General features: G+C 47.1%; 1 protein-coding gene across 1 annotated transcript in view; it reads right to left on the reverse strand.

Moving 5' to 3' along the window:
- Positions 1-3,139: 3,139 nt before the first annotated feature.
- The window catches only part of PDLIM2 (PDZ and LIM domain 2), a 142,245-nt gene continuing 127,748 nt past the window's right edge, over positions 3,140-17,636 (reverse strand). Inside the window, exon 9 of the mRNA XM_078666290.1 lies at positions 3,140-3,799. Coding sequence (XP_078522416.1) covers positions 3,613-3,799 — 187 coding nt within the window. The 3' untranslated portion in view covers positions 3,140-3,612. The remainder of the gene's footprint in view (positions 3,800-17,636) is intronic.

Raw genomic sequence — 17,636 nt, forward strand, 5'->3', positions numbered from 1 at the left:
AGTTTAGAGAAATTGACCGCTTCCATTTCTTCGGGCTCTCCACTCAACCTCATACCTCTTAAGATATGACCACAAATAGCAGGCTAACTAACTGATTCACTACTTTCAATCTGTAAGCTATCCCTGTCCACTGGGACAGCGCCACTCGAGTAGAAACAAGCAATGATCATCCCCTTAAAAAACAATAAACACCTACAGAAGATCCAACGGTCCCCTAGTAATCTTAGACCAATATCTTTTAAATGTTCAGGGGAAAATCCTGGCAAAACATTTTAACAGGATTATCTCAGACTACTCGGAGAATAGTCTGCTGCTTGATCCTGATCAATCAGGGTTTCAGCAATATTATGGCACAGAATCTGCTTTGATATCGATCTTTGAACGGAAGTTGACTAGGGCAACGTTGTAGCCTTTGTCCTATTTGATTTGTTGACTGCTTTTGATACTGTTAGTCATGTGATCTTGATATATAGGACGGCAGAAATTGGTTTCAGTGCCTCCTCAGTGAGATTGTGGAGTTTCTATATTTAAAGCTGATGGCAAGCAATACATTTACCACCATTTTGATCAGATTTTAGGGCAACCAGTCGAGGGGTACCCGTGGGCCTATCTTTGAGTCTTATTTTATGCTGCATCTACCTCAGACCATTGGCCCAGATGATTCACAACCAATGGGTTTTGTTTATGAACTAAAAAAGAAGAGAGAAGGTAGTCAGGTTATGAAGGGCACTCACTGAGTGTCGGGACTTGTAATATGCTACTAATAATATCTGGTGGTGCTCTAGAACAAAGGTTGGCTACCAAGCATCCTCAAAACATAACCCCCACATAGGGGTAAATGTAATCATGAACAAAAGAAGAGTCCGGAGCACTAAAAAAGTAAATCATCAAATTTCCGAAGTATTAGAGATTCTGATGGAAATTGCAGGAAAAGACTGGTGATTGTAGTTACGATTGGCATTACTGGCCTCTCTTGACTTTACTCTACACAGTACAGATTGGCAGTCCTGAGGAAGTCGAAGGCATATACACCATATGACGAAACACGTGTTGGCCGTTTTGTTCCCGACTGCTTGTCCTTGCATCTATGTCTGATGAACCACAGGATGAAAATGGAATAAAGAAAAACTTGAATCTCTAATACTTCGGTAATTTGATGACTGACTTTTTGGAGTGCTCAGGACTCTTCTTTTGTTGAAGAACTAAGCAGATGATAACCAGCTTATCTCCATGGACAGATCCTCTCCTGCATCCTTTGAAACATTCCACTCTTATATGCACAACATAACTACCTAGCTCACACTAAATTCCCTGAAATTCAATAGAGACAAAACAAGTGATGTGCTGCTCCATTGTCAAAATACCCAGACCACTGCTAGCTGAGTTTTGGCCTTCGTCTCAGCAGGCACCCTGTGTTTCAGATTCTGCTGTAAGAAATTTGGCGTACTGATTTGATTCAAAGGTTTATGACTTCATAGGTTAATACATTATCATCCTCTTGTTTTGAAATGCTGAGAATCCTACGCAAGATATTAGCCTTACTAACACAACATTTACGGCCACTAGTTGTCCAAGCAACAATTGTGAGTAGGCTAGAGTACAGAAACACATTGTTTCTGCAAGCCCCGGACAACCTGCTCAAATGCCTCTGCAGAATACAGACTGTGACCGCTCACTTGCCTTCAACCCTTCATCATAAGACACTGGTTATTGCCACCTCGAACATATTACACTGGTTCCCTCGACTCGGAAAAGTTGTTTTTAAATCTCGGTCTGGTACACAAGGCCAGGGGTTGGCACTACATAACCTCTAAGACAAATGTCTTCATTACCACTCTACCTGGCCAATGTGCCTCGCAAACGCAAGTCTTTTGGTCATTCCATAGCACAAGCGCATGCCTTTACAGTCCATGCCTCTTGCCTGTGAAATAATTTCCTTCCCTTTCTTCAGTCCATCTGCGATCTACTAAGTTTTTCGCAAATCACTGAAATCCTGGGTTTATACCCCTTAATGATGGAAACTGAATCAGCTCTCTTTAGGTAGAGCCTGGGCAGCACATGCTCTGCGAGGCATGCAGTAATCAGGTAGGGACTTGAAGCTACGCTCACTCTACGTTCATTTTTCATTGGCTTGTGTCATTGTCCAGTGTAAACTGTAGCTGTCTATTGGTTAATAGGCTTAGTAGTCCCCCCTAGTTCTGCCTTGTCTCATTTTGTAACCTCCCATGGCGATACCCCCTGTTACGTGTGTTGTTACTCTGTAGGCTTTTATTACAGCCTATAAGCACTATTTCCTCAAATAGCTTTGTCTTGCCTGCTGTTGCAGGGAGGACACGCTCTTTCCTAACGCTTTAAAAAACATGTATAGCATGAATGCATTTGTAACGCAGTAGGTCTCGCATTTATGAGAGTTTGAGCTATTGGCATTGTATATTACAATGCCTTTTACTTATCTGTTTTAAAAACAACACATAAATAAAATGCGCTGTCATTTACAATGCCAATTGCTCAAATTCTCGTAAATGCGAGACCTATTGCATTGCAAATGCTTGTTCTGTATGGCTATTATCAACACCAGGATGCCCTTCTAGGTTACAGTTGCACATTATAAATAGCTATAAAAAAAAGCTTGTTGCATATGTAGTTGTCTTGTAAGCTTGTTTAACTTTTTTACTAACTTGATGTCACCTTGAATATGCCAACCAAGCCTGCATTTTTAGGTGTGCAATGATCTGATGTTCCCTGGTGTATGGATACCACCACTATTTAAATAAATAAATAAAAATTGTAGGCAAAATGTTCACAAAAAAACAAAGTACCCAATCAACCAGAGAAGAGGAAAGAACAGAACCCCGGGAACACACCAGGGACCTTGGTGCATTTGATGAGGCTAGGCATGTGCCACAGGATTCAACATTTGAATATTACTTTGTCCTCTGCATATTTGTTATCAGTAAAGTGGTAAAATCTGCCTAACTGGAGTAAGGCTGGAAGGTGGGTGAACATGGTCTACATGATTCAATGGTATATTTTTAGAACATTAGTCTGACGGCACATTCCAAACATGCGTCTAAGCATTCAAACAGTAATATGTTTCACCCCATGCAGTTAAAGTAAGTGAACAGCAGACACGTCTCAGTAATATACATACACAATATATATTCATGGTTGAAGAATTTCCAGTTTACTAGTGGCTGAAGCTGGCAGGGCACAGTTTCAGGAAGAGCGGTGCCAGGATATGGATACCATAAAATGTGGCCCAGAATAACAGGTATAGTTGTGCAAGGGACCAGTTCACCAGGGTAAGGATGCAGGTGGCAGATGAATATTCATTGGTGTGCCCAACATTCTCCAACACTTCACTTGGTAGGCCAAGAATGGAGACATCTCCTGGGAGGTTCTGGCACTTGTCAGATTGAGCCAGCTGAATATCCACGAAAACCAATGAAGAGATTGATATGAGGGACGCAGGACAATGTATCTGCAGTATGCAGGCAAAGCCCCACAATAGTTTATCCTTAAAAGAAGAGGCGGCAGCAGTCTGGGACCCTTGCGGGCAATGATTTGAAGATGAGCATAGATAGTGGTACAGCGAAATGGCTCTTCTGCTTTTCATGAATGCAGGGCAGGAGAGGATTTGGCAGCTGCGGCCTGGTTACGTTCTTTTGCATGCTTCTCACAGTACATCAGGTTTCCTGCCCAGAAGTGTCCACGCATCTTCAGGTTCAAGCCGCAATCAGTACAGACATAGCAGGCTGGGTGCCGATAGACGTCGTCTTGGATCCGAACCGCCTGGTTCCTGTGGGGGACAAAATGAAAGGGTTGATTACAGGAAAACCAGTGGCTGGGTTCTGGTCTCAAAGAAGGACTTGCTTGATGCTAATGTCTTAAATCAAGAGCGGCTCAGAGGTGTCGACTCAAGGGAGTTACTAAGAGCCCTATATGAAGATGTGGTTTACTTTTTGGATAGACATCACCATGAGATAGCTCGGAGTTGGATAACTTGTAAACTTAAGCAATTGCCTCAGATGTGGAGGATCAGCAAAGATTGTTTAGGGGCTTGATAGTCAAATTATCCCTACAGCCATAGATACATTGAAGATCTGGACACAGATCATAAAATAAGAAGAACTTGACCGGAGGTAGGAACTTTATAGTCACACAATGTTTGACACAAGCTGAAACTTCATAAAATGGCACAAAGCCCTGCACAGTGCACAATAAAATGAGACCTCAATTCCCTTGAGCTAGGATTTGAGACTGCAATGAGATCAAACTGTCTGACGCTCTATGGCGCCATAGCGCACAGCCACTGATGGTTAGTGACTTTGAAAACTCAAAGAGCTATAGGCACACCATGACGATCAGGACACCTTGACGCTTCCATAGCAATCAACACATTCCTCGTGATAAAAAAGCAGGAAAATACGCCCTCTGAGAATCTACAGACCCCGCCTCTCATTGCTGATGACACAGCATCTGCAAATCAATTCTCAAAGGTAAGTAGTTTGGCTCTTAAGATTGACAACATTTTATTTTGGCCCCATATCATCATTGAGCTTGAAACAATCCTAGCATTCATAGCTAAGAGCTCTTTGAATGACTGCTAGATGCTAATCTTGCCATCAAAGCTACAAGTCACAGAATGAAATATGTTGACGGTTAAAGTCTGGGATGAGCTGAAGCTGGCTCACCTGAATTCGGAGCACTAGGGAGCCATGTCAGTTCATCCCTCAAACCTATGAATATCGCACCCCAGATTCAATGGGTCTCGCCTCACTCACTGCTAGGGACACAGTCGTTGGGGCCTTTTTATCTCTCTCACACACCAACAAATACAGCTCCAGGGGGGAAAAAATCCCTAGTTATCTCAGAGTGCTACAGAAACAGTTTCTACATATCCAGAGATCTCGAGTCACTCACAGTATGCAGCCAGAGGGTTTGTAGATCTCATTCATCTCGAAGCAAACGACATTCCTCCTAACTCTTAATATTTGACACAGACAGACTCCAAGCTCAACAAAGCCCCCATTTCATGATGCAGGACATCTGCAAAAAATTGGGAATTTCCAATCCACTCTATTTAGGATAAACCTATGTGTGTATATAGATATACACTTCAAGTAGGGCAGATTGACAGATTTTGCTCATCCGCTGAATCCTAAATTACCCAGAAGAGTACATTAGGGTCAACAGAAGAGGTCTTTCACACCTATGCATACAGCCCCTGGGAAGCGACAGACCTGGACCTCCTCCCAATGCTAAACACACAGGCCCCCCCCCAGTATTGATATGCTTACCCTCTCAGTGCCAACAACTCAATGAGGCGAACTGTGGAGTTTTAGGGTAGGCCAAGAGCTTGAAAGCCTGTGGCTTCAACCAGGTGCTGCACCCTAAGCTGTGTCAAGCCAAAGGAGATGGAGATTAGAGCGTGATATGAAGCAGACATGTCTGTGCAGCTTCCAGAGGTGTACCAGAAGCAGGAACAAAAGGAGTATGAGCTCCGGCATCCTGCTGTAATTGCAGATCAATCCTGTACGGGAGGGAAAGGGGAGGCAGGATGAAGGGCCCCAACAGACCGGCCAAGCAACTCATCCACCCGCAATCTGAGACGAGAAGAATCAGTTGTCCTCAACCTTCTTGCACCTTCTGCAGGATCCTCCATAGAGAACCAGAGCATGTGCGTAGCGCCCAATATCAAATGGTTTTCCAGAAAACTGAGGCTCGGCGCAAGGCCCAGGCGTCTGTCAGCACCGTCACCAACATGGCTATATGGCCCCCTAGACATCCTTTACTGCTGTAGTTCTGCACAGACTGTGCCGGGGGACTACTGGTTGGTGAGTGTGAGCCCTTCAGGCTTCAGGGCACTGCTATCACCACTGGACACACTGTGCTGTCCAGGGCTCAGCTCAGGGCAGGCACCCTTAGACGACCTGTGTGACATCTGCAGCCAGTGTTGGAATTTCAACCCCACATCACTTCAGCTGCTGGGATTCCAGCCTCATATTTGCTCCATTCATGCTGCTGCATTAATAGGGAGCTGGCTGGAAGTGTGACCAAGTGATGCCCCAGGGAGTCCTTTGCTGACAAGTTGCCCCATGTAGAATGGCCAACACTCCATGTCATCACACACACAATTTCGAGTCCTGGACTGTTTGCTATCCTAATGCATTTTCTTTTGGTGAGTTTTACATAGCGCAAACTAGACCTGGAGGTATCAGAGCGATTTACATGAGCACCAGTTACGTTACATACGGACACATCCATTTTTTTTAGGCGCAGGGAGATTAAGTGATTTGCCCAGAATCACAGAATGTTGACCGTCCCTGCTGAGACTTGAACCCGGTCCCCCAGCTCCAAGGTCGACCGCCCTAGCCGTTAGGCCACATTGTCTCCCTAATGCATTGTGGGTACTATAGTCTTGGAATATTTCTATTGACCTGATGAGTGCAAATTGCAGGCGAATTGCCAGCTCGGTGTCTTGCACCGCACTTGCAAGCACAACCTTCTTTTCAGCCCAGACCACTTTACAAATATGGGGCTAAAAATCCAAGCACCTCACTTTAAAGGGTAATTTATAAATACCTTGCAGGTGGCTACAGAAAGGGATGCCAGTTCTGACTGAAAGCCTTGCTGCTTGGTAACTCCATATCGTACTTGAAACATGCAGCTAGTCCTCGCTTTTCAGCCGAAAGTACTTTCCTTGCTGGGATATTTCAGCCCCATTTAATGCACAACTACGCGTTTTTAGAGTGACACGTGCTTTTGGATAAACAGCTACTCCGGGCTCAGAGTGGTGAACAGGACATTGGGCTCACTCTGCAGCTGCAGAAAAGGAAATGTTAACGGTCAGGGCATTAAGTGGAATGTAAAAAGTGGGGGCTTCTAAAAGGGGCATGTTCTATGTAATTAAGGGCGTGGCTTTAACATGCAAACAATTTCTGTAATTCCCACTGCATACCACTCAACTGGTATTTTGGTGCATCTCTGAGCTTTCTGTTATTGCATCCAGATATATAAGACAACAACTAACACATCTCTGCCCCTGATATGGAGCTCTATGTATGACGCTTTAAAAAAAAAAAAAGTTTTATTTACAGCTTACATTCCCCTATTGCTTGCTAACCAGCGTTGTGATTGGTCGGAACGCCGACCGGCCAGGCGCCTATGGGGAGGCCATTTTCTCCATGTAGGCTGCAGCCTACATGGAGAAAAGGCAGAGTGCACGGGACTGGTTTGGTCGGCGCAGAGGGACGACCAAACAGTCAACACCCTCAGTAGCGGTCAAGCCACTCCTCCCATGCCCTACAGCAGACCCGCCCACCCCCAACCAAACACATCTGCTTTCTCACAGTGCGAGAAGCCGTAACATAAAATGATAGTTTCACCATTTTATGTTTCTGCTTCTCGCACTGCGAGAAAGAAGTGGGGCGAAGCTCCTCCGCCCTAGTGGAGGAGCCGCCCCTGTTGCTAACTCAAATTTTTCTCCCACTATACTCCTAAATCCTGCATGGAAAATTGACCTGAACTTACTCCCGCTTGATTTCTCTACTTTCTTCAGAGTGACCCTCTTCTTAGCTTCCAATCTCTGTATAACTTCTATTTCGGAGAATAGTCTTCTCTCAAGTCTCATGCCTGACTCAATCTTGCTTATTGAAAATTCTGCAATCAGATACCTCATTTAATAGATTACAACCTCTCCTCTTTAAACCCCTATCCCTCTAATCTAACATTGTTTAATCTCCACCAGCCTACCTCATCAACTATTCATCTGAAACCACATAGACCCCACTGATGACTACACCTACCTGGTATTAATATATCACAATAACTGGAGTAAACGCATGCAATTTATTTTTTAGAGCACATGATTAATCGCTATACCAAACAATAAGCACTAGATCAACTACTAGCCTTGGGTTTTGGAATGGTGTGCTAATCGAGGTTAAGAGCTTCATCAACACTTCATCAGAGGTAGAAAACGCTATATAAATTCAATTACAATAGGCAGAGGCGCTGCAGCATCAAGTTCAGTATAGCACAAAAACATCAGACGTATACCCTGAATATCTGTAATCCTCTGAGGAGGAGATCATCTCATGCAGGGTGTGGCAGCATCCAAATCAAAGAAGCTCAGCCTCAGAGGAAGAGGTGGGATTTCTGGAGGTTGATGGAGAAGCACAGGTAACAGTGGACTGCAGATGGTCCTTTCCCAGCCTGGGGCCCCCGCCTTCCCCAGCCATTCAGTCACATACAGAAATAAATGGAGTCCTGAGAGAACCTGCTACCACAGCTAGCACTGGGGTGAAGACTCAAGGGGGTGGTTGTGAGACCAAAAGGTTGCATTGTACATTAGTGCTACTCAGACCCCACTGTAAAGCAAAGCCAATGCCTGTGAGCAGAGAAGAATGGAAGATGCAAATAGGTGTCCTGAAGATCAAGAGACATCATTCAATGTAAGGCATTGCTGAACACGTGAACCTAGTTTAAAGAAAGCATTTTGAACTTCCTCAAATTATTAGGTTTAGGAGCCTCAGGATCACCCCCCCCCCCCCCATCTTTTTGGGAATCAAATAGTAAAGGGAGTAAAATCCCATGCTGCACTCCTCGACAGTCAGACTTCGACAGCCCCCTTTTGCAACAGGGCAGGTATTTCTGCCTCCAAGGTCAATGTTTGCAGCCAAGATCACTTCCTTGCAGCAGGTGGGCTATCTGGGTGGTGGACAGAAAGGAAGGGCGTAGGCATTGTGGACCAGCTGAAGCAGTCAGGAGCTGGTGGTGGTGGTGGAGAGATGATGAATCAAAGCAATTTTGAGATGGCAGATCAAATAGATCCAACAGATGATGAGGGATATTGGAGCTGCCGCCCTTTAAGTATACCTCTCCTATGAAAGGACTAGTAGAACTGTTGTGGGTCTGGATTGTCTGGGATAGAGCGTTGGGCCCGGGTAAAACCATGGAAACGTACTATTAATGAAATTGTTCGGTAGGTGTGGAAAATCCAGCGAACATTGCAGTTGGCTCTGGTTACCCATTCTGGTCACAAGGAGGGTGATTACTGGCACTCTTGAGCCAGTATTTGGTAAACAATATCAACTCTGGTGAGGCCTGCACAGCAGCACAGGTGAAGACATCTCAAAAGAAGTAGAACTGCTGCTGGGTTGCAAGTATCCCTCAAGCCTGAATCCAAACCTGGAAATCCAACCTGAAACCCATACGCCTATGACCTAAGGAGAAGGGGCGTTTTCCCAGAAATGTCTTCACAAGACATATAAAAGCAAGATTCAAGTCAGTGCTTAATTTGAGCCGGTGATTTCCAGTGCTTGACACCGGCCCTTTTTGGACAACACTGGCACTTATGACAGTGTGCCACGTGGTCACACTGTTTATCTACCTTTAGAGATAAGCACAACAACAGTTATTTATTGATTGAATATATATTAAAAATGCCCAGTATGTGCCACCCAAGCCTTTCTTATAGCTTTGGGGGCCTGGAATAAATAGTCTGAATTGTCGCATCTGTAGGGGTCTGATAGCAGTTGTGTTGGTACTCTCATTGGCCGCGCCAATTGGTGGTGCATGCTGCTGTGGCCTCTTGACGAGGGCCCTGGACCTTATTATTTTCTCACACATTGACCACTGATCGCAGTACAGCATGATCCTGATCATGTTGCTTGTCTTTAACAAACTGCTGAGCTTACACCATCCCTTTCATGTCCTAAACCTATAATGTGCCTGTATTGGTAAGTTCAAAGTTGCAGAAGCATCTGGAGACAGACTCCATTACAACCGTCTCCATGGGGTGCGGCTATGTTGGACGAGAGGAGGTCATAGTATCAGTGGCATCAGTATGGATACCAATGGAACCATCTGAAACCCTTTCAAGTTTGTATGGCTCCAGAGATATTGGCTTTTTAAGTTGCAAATGTGACCCTAAGTCTAGAACCCAGTCATAATTGGTGAAGGCAGCAACTACAGCAAGCGTGCAGCCGGGCACTCAAGTGTGTTTACAACTGGAAAATCTCAACTTCTACCAGTGTCCTCTAAGACAGAAGTCCCATAAGCATTAGGTATAACGAGGAAATCCGCAGTGGGTACTGGCCCAGCTACTACGTTTGTCGAATGACTAAAATAGAAACATGTTGAGTCTTAAACTGGCATCTAGTGGACTGGACCACTACAAGAGGTTGGCCAGAGTCTCTAGATCTCTAACCCTTACACGAGCCATGAATCATATGTGCGGAACTGTTACTGAAACAAACAAGGCACTCCGCAAGTTCCAAAGATCACGGAGTAGACAAGACTGCACACCCATGGGATACCATTAGCCAAATCTAGCTCCTAGTGACAGCACACCCATGGGATATCATTAGCCAAATCTAGCTCCTAATGTGTAGGAGCTATAAATTGTTCGGCCTAGTATCTCGACCTCAGAAGGTGTTGTCGCCTTCTAGTTTTCGTTACAGGTAATAATTTTAAATGTTTTGTTTAGCTACCTGTAAAGAAAAGCCCACTTCAACGTTAAAGCACTGACAGCACATTGATGTACCAGAGTGGTATTTACCGTGTTACACTGAGTTTCTCACTACTATCATCTCCAACAGTAAGTCTTAAGTACTCACCCTCCTTAAAGAGAGCCAGTTATCAAAAGTTGGTTATGCATCTGACGCCCGGTCGAGTTACCGCATGAAGGCTTTTGGAAAGCGATGAACCTATAAGCAACGAATGTGCTGTTTAAAAGGGATCAAAAGTATAAATGATATACACCCTTACGACTAAGTGAGAGCTGGTGTGTGGGCCCATGGCTCTCACTTGTCACTCTTGATTTATTGCTAGATGTCCATGGAGGTGATTGCAGACCTCGGTTGCCCTGACGAATTTGCTGCTAATATACAACAGGCAATGAACATGCTGGCCGTCCTTGAAGTGGTTCACAACATGCCGTGTTTTTAATACTGGGCAAACTCACAGTTCGGATTAAAAAGTTACAAGTATGTGTGTGAGTTTACCTCAATTTTATTAGAGACTTCTTTTGTCTCGTTTCTCGTGGGGTCTATACTTTATGTTTTGTTTTTACACCTTCTTTTCACTGGACACACACCTTTTTCCTATATGAGAAAGTTATCGATGATGACAAGAACGTGGGCAAGCTGGTGAGTACCTGCCAGTAGCTTCTCTGGTAGTGTGTACGGGAGATACTCTCATTTTTCCACATATTTTTTTCTCTGTGGTACACATACACTTAATTTGAGTGGGTATGTTATATGTTGAATGACCTGACTGACTATTTCCTTTTTTTGTGGTTGTTTTAAAAAATAATCAAATTCGCACAGGGGATTACGTCAGACTGTGTAAATGAGCATCTGAAATTGGGTGAAGAGAAGAATATCTCTCCATTCCAATCCTATACCAGTTCTTTGATGTTTGAAAATATGCATCTGCAGTGGTCAATGATAGCACCCACATGGACAGGTCTCGCACACTATTGAGGAGTTTAGTGAATTCTAGAATCTTCTCCGTGGCATCCAGCAACGCGGGCTGCCGCGCTCTCCAGGTCTTGGGGGCATGCTTCCAACACTGGGTTCACGGATGTCTGCGGCAGTTGGATCGCAGGCCTCAACCTGTAATTTAGTAATTACCGGTTAAGCAACACCTGGGTGGTGCTCATGCTTAAACAATGACCAAGTGGTTTTGCTTTAGGTTGTAAACAACTGGGTTTTTCTGTTCCATTTCGGCTGCCTTCTTAGATATGTTTTGCTTCGTTGTTGGGTGGGAGCAGCTACATTTGCCTGACAACATTCCCCCGTGAGTAGGACGTTCAGGTTTTGTCATTTGCCCACCACAAGGGTCTCCTTTGATCTTATTTGCTATTGCAATGAACATTTTTTACGAATGTTTAGACTGTAATCCTGCCATGTCTCCTTCAGGAATGTCTTCCGTCACCGACAACTCCATTTTAGATCGCGTAGCAGACCCAGGAGGTCCTGTGAAAACCTACACTGGTGCCGGTGCTTAATTTGAGCCAGTGGTTTCCGGGGCACGGCACCGGCACTTAAATGTCAACACAGGTGCTTGTGACAGTCCGCCACAAGGTGGCTTTGTCTATATACATTACAAATGACTATTGACTGCCACCCAAGCCCTTCTTATAGCTTTGGGAGCCAGAAATTGACCGAATTGTTAAATTTGTAGTAGTGTGTTGGTTAGTAGTCGAGTTTTTACCATCATTGGGAGCATGGCAGGGGCAGTGTGTGGTGCAAGCTGCAATGGCCTCCTGACGAGAGCCCCAGCACTTATTGTTTTACAAATTAAGCACCGACTGGTGAACACAGCCTTTCCTTAACTCTGTCAGTGTCTGTGCGCCCCTGTTCTTAGTTAATACAGCCCCTCCATTTTAAATGAAATCAATGCACGACACGCTCACCCCCATTCGCAATAGTGCTTCAAAGCCTCCATTATGTTCACGAGCAGCTGTCTCCTTAAATAAATGATACTAGTGCGCAGACAGTCCTACCCTTCTTAAAATGATCCCTTATCTTCCTTGTGTCGTGCTGGTGAACAGATCATTCTCTCCTTGCACTGTGATTGTGCCCAAAACGGTCCCACACACATGACAGTGGCCGGTTCCTTCTGCCCATACACTCGGCTGATGCGCCTATGCTGATCAGCGCCTTGAATGGATAAAGCGCCTATCCCATCTTTTTGTGCACGGCCAGGCCTCCTTCAGGGCACACGGGTGCGTGGGAAGCCCGGCAGAGGCGGCGCCCAACAGGGAGATTACCCATGGCCACACATACATCAGTACACACTAAATATGGCGCCCCATTGTACATGTCCCCAACTGGTTATGGAAGCTACAAGCCCTCACTATGAATATCCCCCACTGAAGGAAACAAATAGTAACCCAGCGGCTCACATCAACACAAACATTAGATTGTGATGTATTTTATTGTAGGTGCGTTTGTAGATCACGTTCTACCCACGGCGAGGCGCTGCAGCACGTTGCAGACGGGTAGCACGCAATGCTGTGTGATGCTGGCAACATTAGAGAATTATGCGCGCGCAGGTACCTTTTGTCATGCAGTTTAACACACAGTTGTCACACAGGCATGGGGAAGGTTGCGAGAAGCAGGCCCTTAATGTGGCTTCTTTTATGGAGAAACCGAGCCACATCTATCAGATGGGACTCTGACGGGACACGTCATCAGCGCCAAGAGGCCAATCAAATGGCCCATGCTTGAACCGAAGTGCTGTGTATAATAATGTAACAATTCTGGTATACCACAACAAAATCTGCACCCCGTTTATTGTTAAAATGTCTTTTATATTCCATATCATAAAACACCAACACTTATAAATATTATATTCAATATTATCTTCCTATAATACAATGCCGTATCATTAAAAACAGTTCTATAAAAACATTATTCATGATTTGTGCAATAATACATCATTGTATTGTTGACATTACATTGTCAACTTAGATAGTTGAGTGGACGGTAATGAATGTGGGATTCACATGTGAAAATGATAGGACAGGTGTGATACTACGAGTGTGAATCACAAGAGGGATCTTTTGTTGTTTGTTTTGGATTTTAACCCTGACCTTCTGGTTAGAAGGGTACCTCTGCCATACTTGTCAGCAAATCTGATATACAGCACTGTAGCATCCTTACTCTATGCACAAGAGTTCCAGTAGAGGGCTGTGACCGCCTACCTTCAGACCTCCCTGACATGCAGGAGGGCGCCCCCACATCATGCTGCTCGCTTACATGATGCATGTATAATGCCTGCTTCCCTTCAGACCTCCCTGACACACAGGAAGGCACCTCCCACATCATGCTGCTCGCTTACATGATGCATGTATTAAGCCGCTTCCCTTCAGACCTCCCTGATGCGCAGGAGGGCGCCTCCCACATCGCGCTGCTCGCTAACAAGATGCATGTACAATGCCTGCTTCCCTTCAGACCTCCCTGATGCGCAGGAGGGCGCCTCCCACATTGCGCTGCTCGCTAACAAGATGCATGTACAATGCCTGCTTCACTTCAGACCTCCCTGACGCGCAGGAAGGCACCTCCCACATCATGCTGCTCGCTTACATGATGCATGTATAATGACTGCTTCCCTTCAGACCTCCCTGACATGCAGGAGGGCGCCCCCACATCATGCTACTCGCTAACATGATGCATGTATTAAGCCGCTTCCCTTCAGACCTCCCTGATGCGCAGGAGGGCGCCTCCCACATCGCGCTGCTCGCTAACAAGATGCATGTACAATGCCTGCTTCACTTCAGACCTCCCTGATGCGCAGGAGGGCGCCTCCCACATCGCGCTGCTCGCTAACAAGATGCATGTACAATGCCTGCTTCACTTCAGACCTCCCTGACGCGCAGGAAGGCACCTCCCACATCACGCTGCTCGCTAACAAGATGCATGTACAATGCCTGCTTCACTTCAGACCTCCCTGACGCGCAGGAAGGCACCTCCCACATCATGCTGCTCGCTTACATGATGCATGTACAATGCCTGCTTCCCTTCAGACCTCCCTGACACGCAGGAAGGCACCTCCCACATCATGCTACTCGCTAACATGATGCGTGTATAATGCCTGCTTCCCTTCAGACCTCCCTGATTCGCAGGAAGGCACCTCCCACATCACGCTACTCGCTAACATGATGCATGTACAATGCCTGCTTCACTTCAGACCTCCCTGACGCGCAGGAAGGCACCTCCCACATCATGCTGCTTGCTTACATGTATAATGCCTGCTTCCCTTCAGACCTCCCAGATGCGCAGGAGGACGCCTCCCACATCGCTTGCTCGCTAACAAGATGCATGTACAATGCCTGCTTCACTTCAGACCTCCCTGACACGCAGGAAGGCACCTCCCACATCACGCTGCTCGCTAACAAGATGCATGTACAATGCCTGCTTCACTTCAGACCTCCCTGACGCGCAGGAAGGCACCTCCCACATCATGCTACTCGCTAACATGATGCGTGTATAATGCCTGCTTCCCTTCAGACCTCCCTGATGCGCAGGAGGACGCCTCCCACATCGCGCTGCTCGCTAACAAGATGCATGTACAATGCCTGCTTCACTTCAGACCTCCCTGACGCGCAGGAAGTCACCTCCCACATCATGCTGCTCGCTTACATGATGCATGTACAATGCCTGCTTCCCTTCAGACCTCCCTGACGCGCAGGAAGGCACCTCCCACATCATGCTACTCGCTAACATGATGCGTGTATAATGCCTGCTTCCCTTCAGACCTCCCTGACGCGCAGGAGGGCGCCTCCCACATCACGCTACTCGCTAACATGATGCATGTACAATGCCTGCTTCCCTTCAGACCTCCCTGATGCGCAGGAGGGCGCCTCCCACATCGCGCTGCTCGCTAACAAGATGCATGTACAATGCCTGCTTCACTTCAGACCTCCCTGACGCGCAGGAAGGCACCTCCCACATCATGCTGCTCGCTTACATGATGCATGTACAATGCCTGCTTCCCTTCAGACCTCCCTGACGCGCAGGAAGGCACCTCCCACATCATGCTACTCGCTAACATGATGCGTGTATAATGCCTGCTTCCCTTAAGACCTCCCTGATGCGCAGGAAGGCACCTCCCACATCATGCTACTCGCTAACATGATGCGTGTATAATGCCTGCTTCCCTTAAGACCTCCCTGATGCGCAGGAAGGCACCTCCCACATCACGCTACTCGCTAACATGATGCATGTACAATGCCTGCTTCACTTCAGACCTCCCTGACGCGCAGGAAGGCACCTCCCACATCACGCTGCTTGCTTACATGATGCATGTATAATGCCTGCTTCCCTTAAGACCTCCCTGATGCGCAGGAAGGCACCTCCCACATCACGCTACTCGCTAACATGATGCATGTACAATGCCTGCTTCACTTCAGACCTCCCTGACGCGCAGGAAGGCACCTCCCACATCACGCTGCTTGCTTACATGATGCATGTACAATGCCTGCTTCCCTTCAGACCTCCCTGACGCGCAGGAAGGCACCTCCCACATCATGCTACTCGCTAACATGATGCGTGTCTAATGCCTGCTTCCCTTCAGACCTCCCTGACGCGCAGGAGGGCGCCTCCCACATCACGCTACTCGCTAACATGATGCATGTACAATGCCTGCTTCCCTTCAGACCTCCCTGATGCGCAGGAGGACGCCTCCCACATCGCGCTGCTCGCTAACAAGATGCATGTACAATGCCTGCTTCACTTCAGACCTCCCTGACGCGCAGGAAGGCACCTCCCACATCATGCTGCTCGCTTACATGGTGCATGTACAATGCCTGCTTCCCTTCAGACCTCCCTGACGCGCAGGAAGGCACCTCTCACATCATGCTACTCGCTAACATGATGCGTGTATAATGCCTGCTTCCCTTCAGACCTCCCTGACGCGCAGGAGGGCGCCTCCCACATCACGCTACTCGCTAACATGATGCATGTACAATGCCTGCTTCCCTTCAGACCTCCCTGATGCGCAGGAGGGCGCCTCCCACATCACGCTGCTCGCTAACAAGTTGCATGTACAATGCCTGCTTCACTTCAGACCTCCCTGACGCGCAGGAAGGCACCTCCCACATCATGCTGCTCGCTTACATGATGCATGTACAATGCCTGCTTCCCTTCAGACCTCCCTGACGCGCAGGAAGGCACCTCCCACATCATGCTACTCGCTAACATGATGCGTGTATAATGCCTGCTTCCCTTCAGACCTCCCTGATGCGCAGGAAGGCACCTCCCACATCACGCTACTCGCTAACATGATGCATGTACAATGCCTGCTTCACTTCAGACCTCCCTGACGCACAGGAAGGCACCTCCCACATCACGCTGCTTGCTTACATGATGCATGTATAATACCTGCTTCCCTTCAGACCTCCCTGATGAGCAGGAGGACGCCTCCCACATCGCGCTGCTCGCTAACAAGATGCATGTACAATGCCTGCTTCACTTCAGACCTCCCTGGCGCGCAGGAAGGCACCTCCCACATCACGCTGCTCGCTAACAAGATGCATGTACAATGCCTGCTTCACTTCAGACCTCCCTGACGCGCAGGAAGGCACCTCCCACATCATGCTACTCGCTAACATGATGCGTGTATAATGCCTGCTTCCCTTCAGACCTCCCTGATGCGCAGGAGGACGCCTCCCACATCGCGCTGCTCGCTAACAAGATGTATGTACAATGCCTGCTTCCCTTCAGACCTCCCTGATGCGCAGGAGGACGCCTCCCACATCGCGCTGCTCGCTAACAAGATGCATGTACAATGCCTGCTTCACTTCAGACCTCCCTGACGCGCAGGAAGGCACCTCCCACATCATGCTGCTCGCTTACATGATGCATGTACAATGCCTGCTTCCCTTCAGACCTCCCTGACGTGCAGGAAGGCACCTCCCACATCATGCTACTCGCTAACATGATGCGTGTATAATGCCTGCTTCCCTTCAGACCTCCCTGACGCGCAGGAGGGCGCCTCCCACATCACGCTACTCGCTAACATGATGCATGTACAATGCCTGCTTCCCTTCAGACCTCCCTGATGCGCAGGAGGGCGCCTCCCACATCGCGCTGCTCGCTAACAAGATGCATGTACAATGCCTG

Source organism: Lissotriton helveticus, chromosome 11 (assembly GCF_964261635.1).
Source record: "Lissotriton helveticus chromosome 11, aLisHel1.1, whole genome shotgun sequence".
NCBI lineage: Eukaryota > Metazoa > Chordata > Amphibia > Caudata > Salamandridae > Lissotriton > Lissotriton helveticus.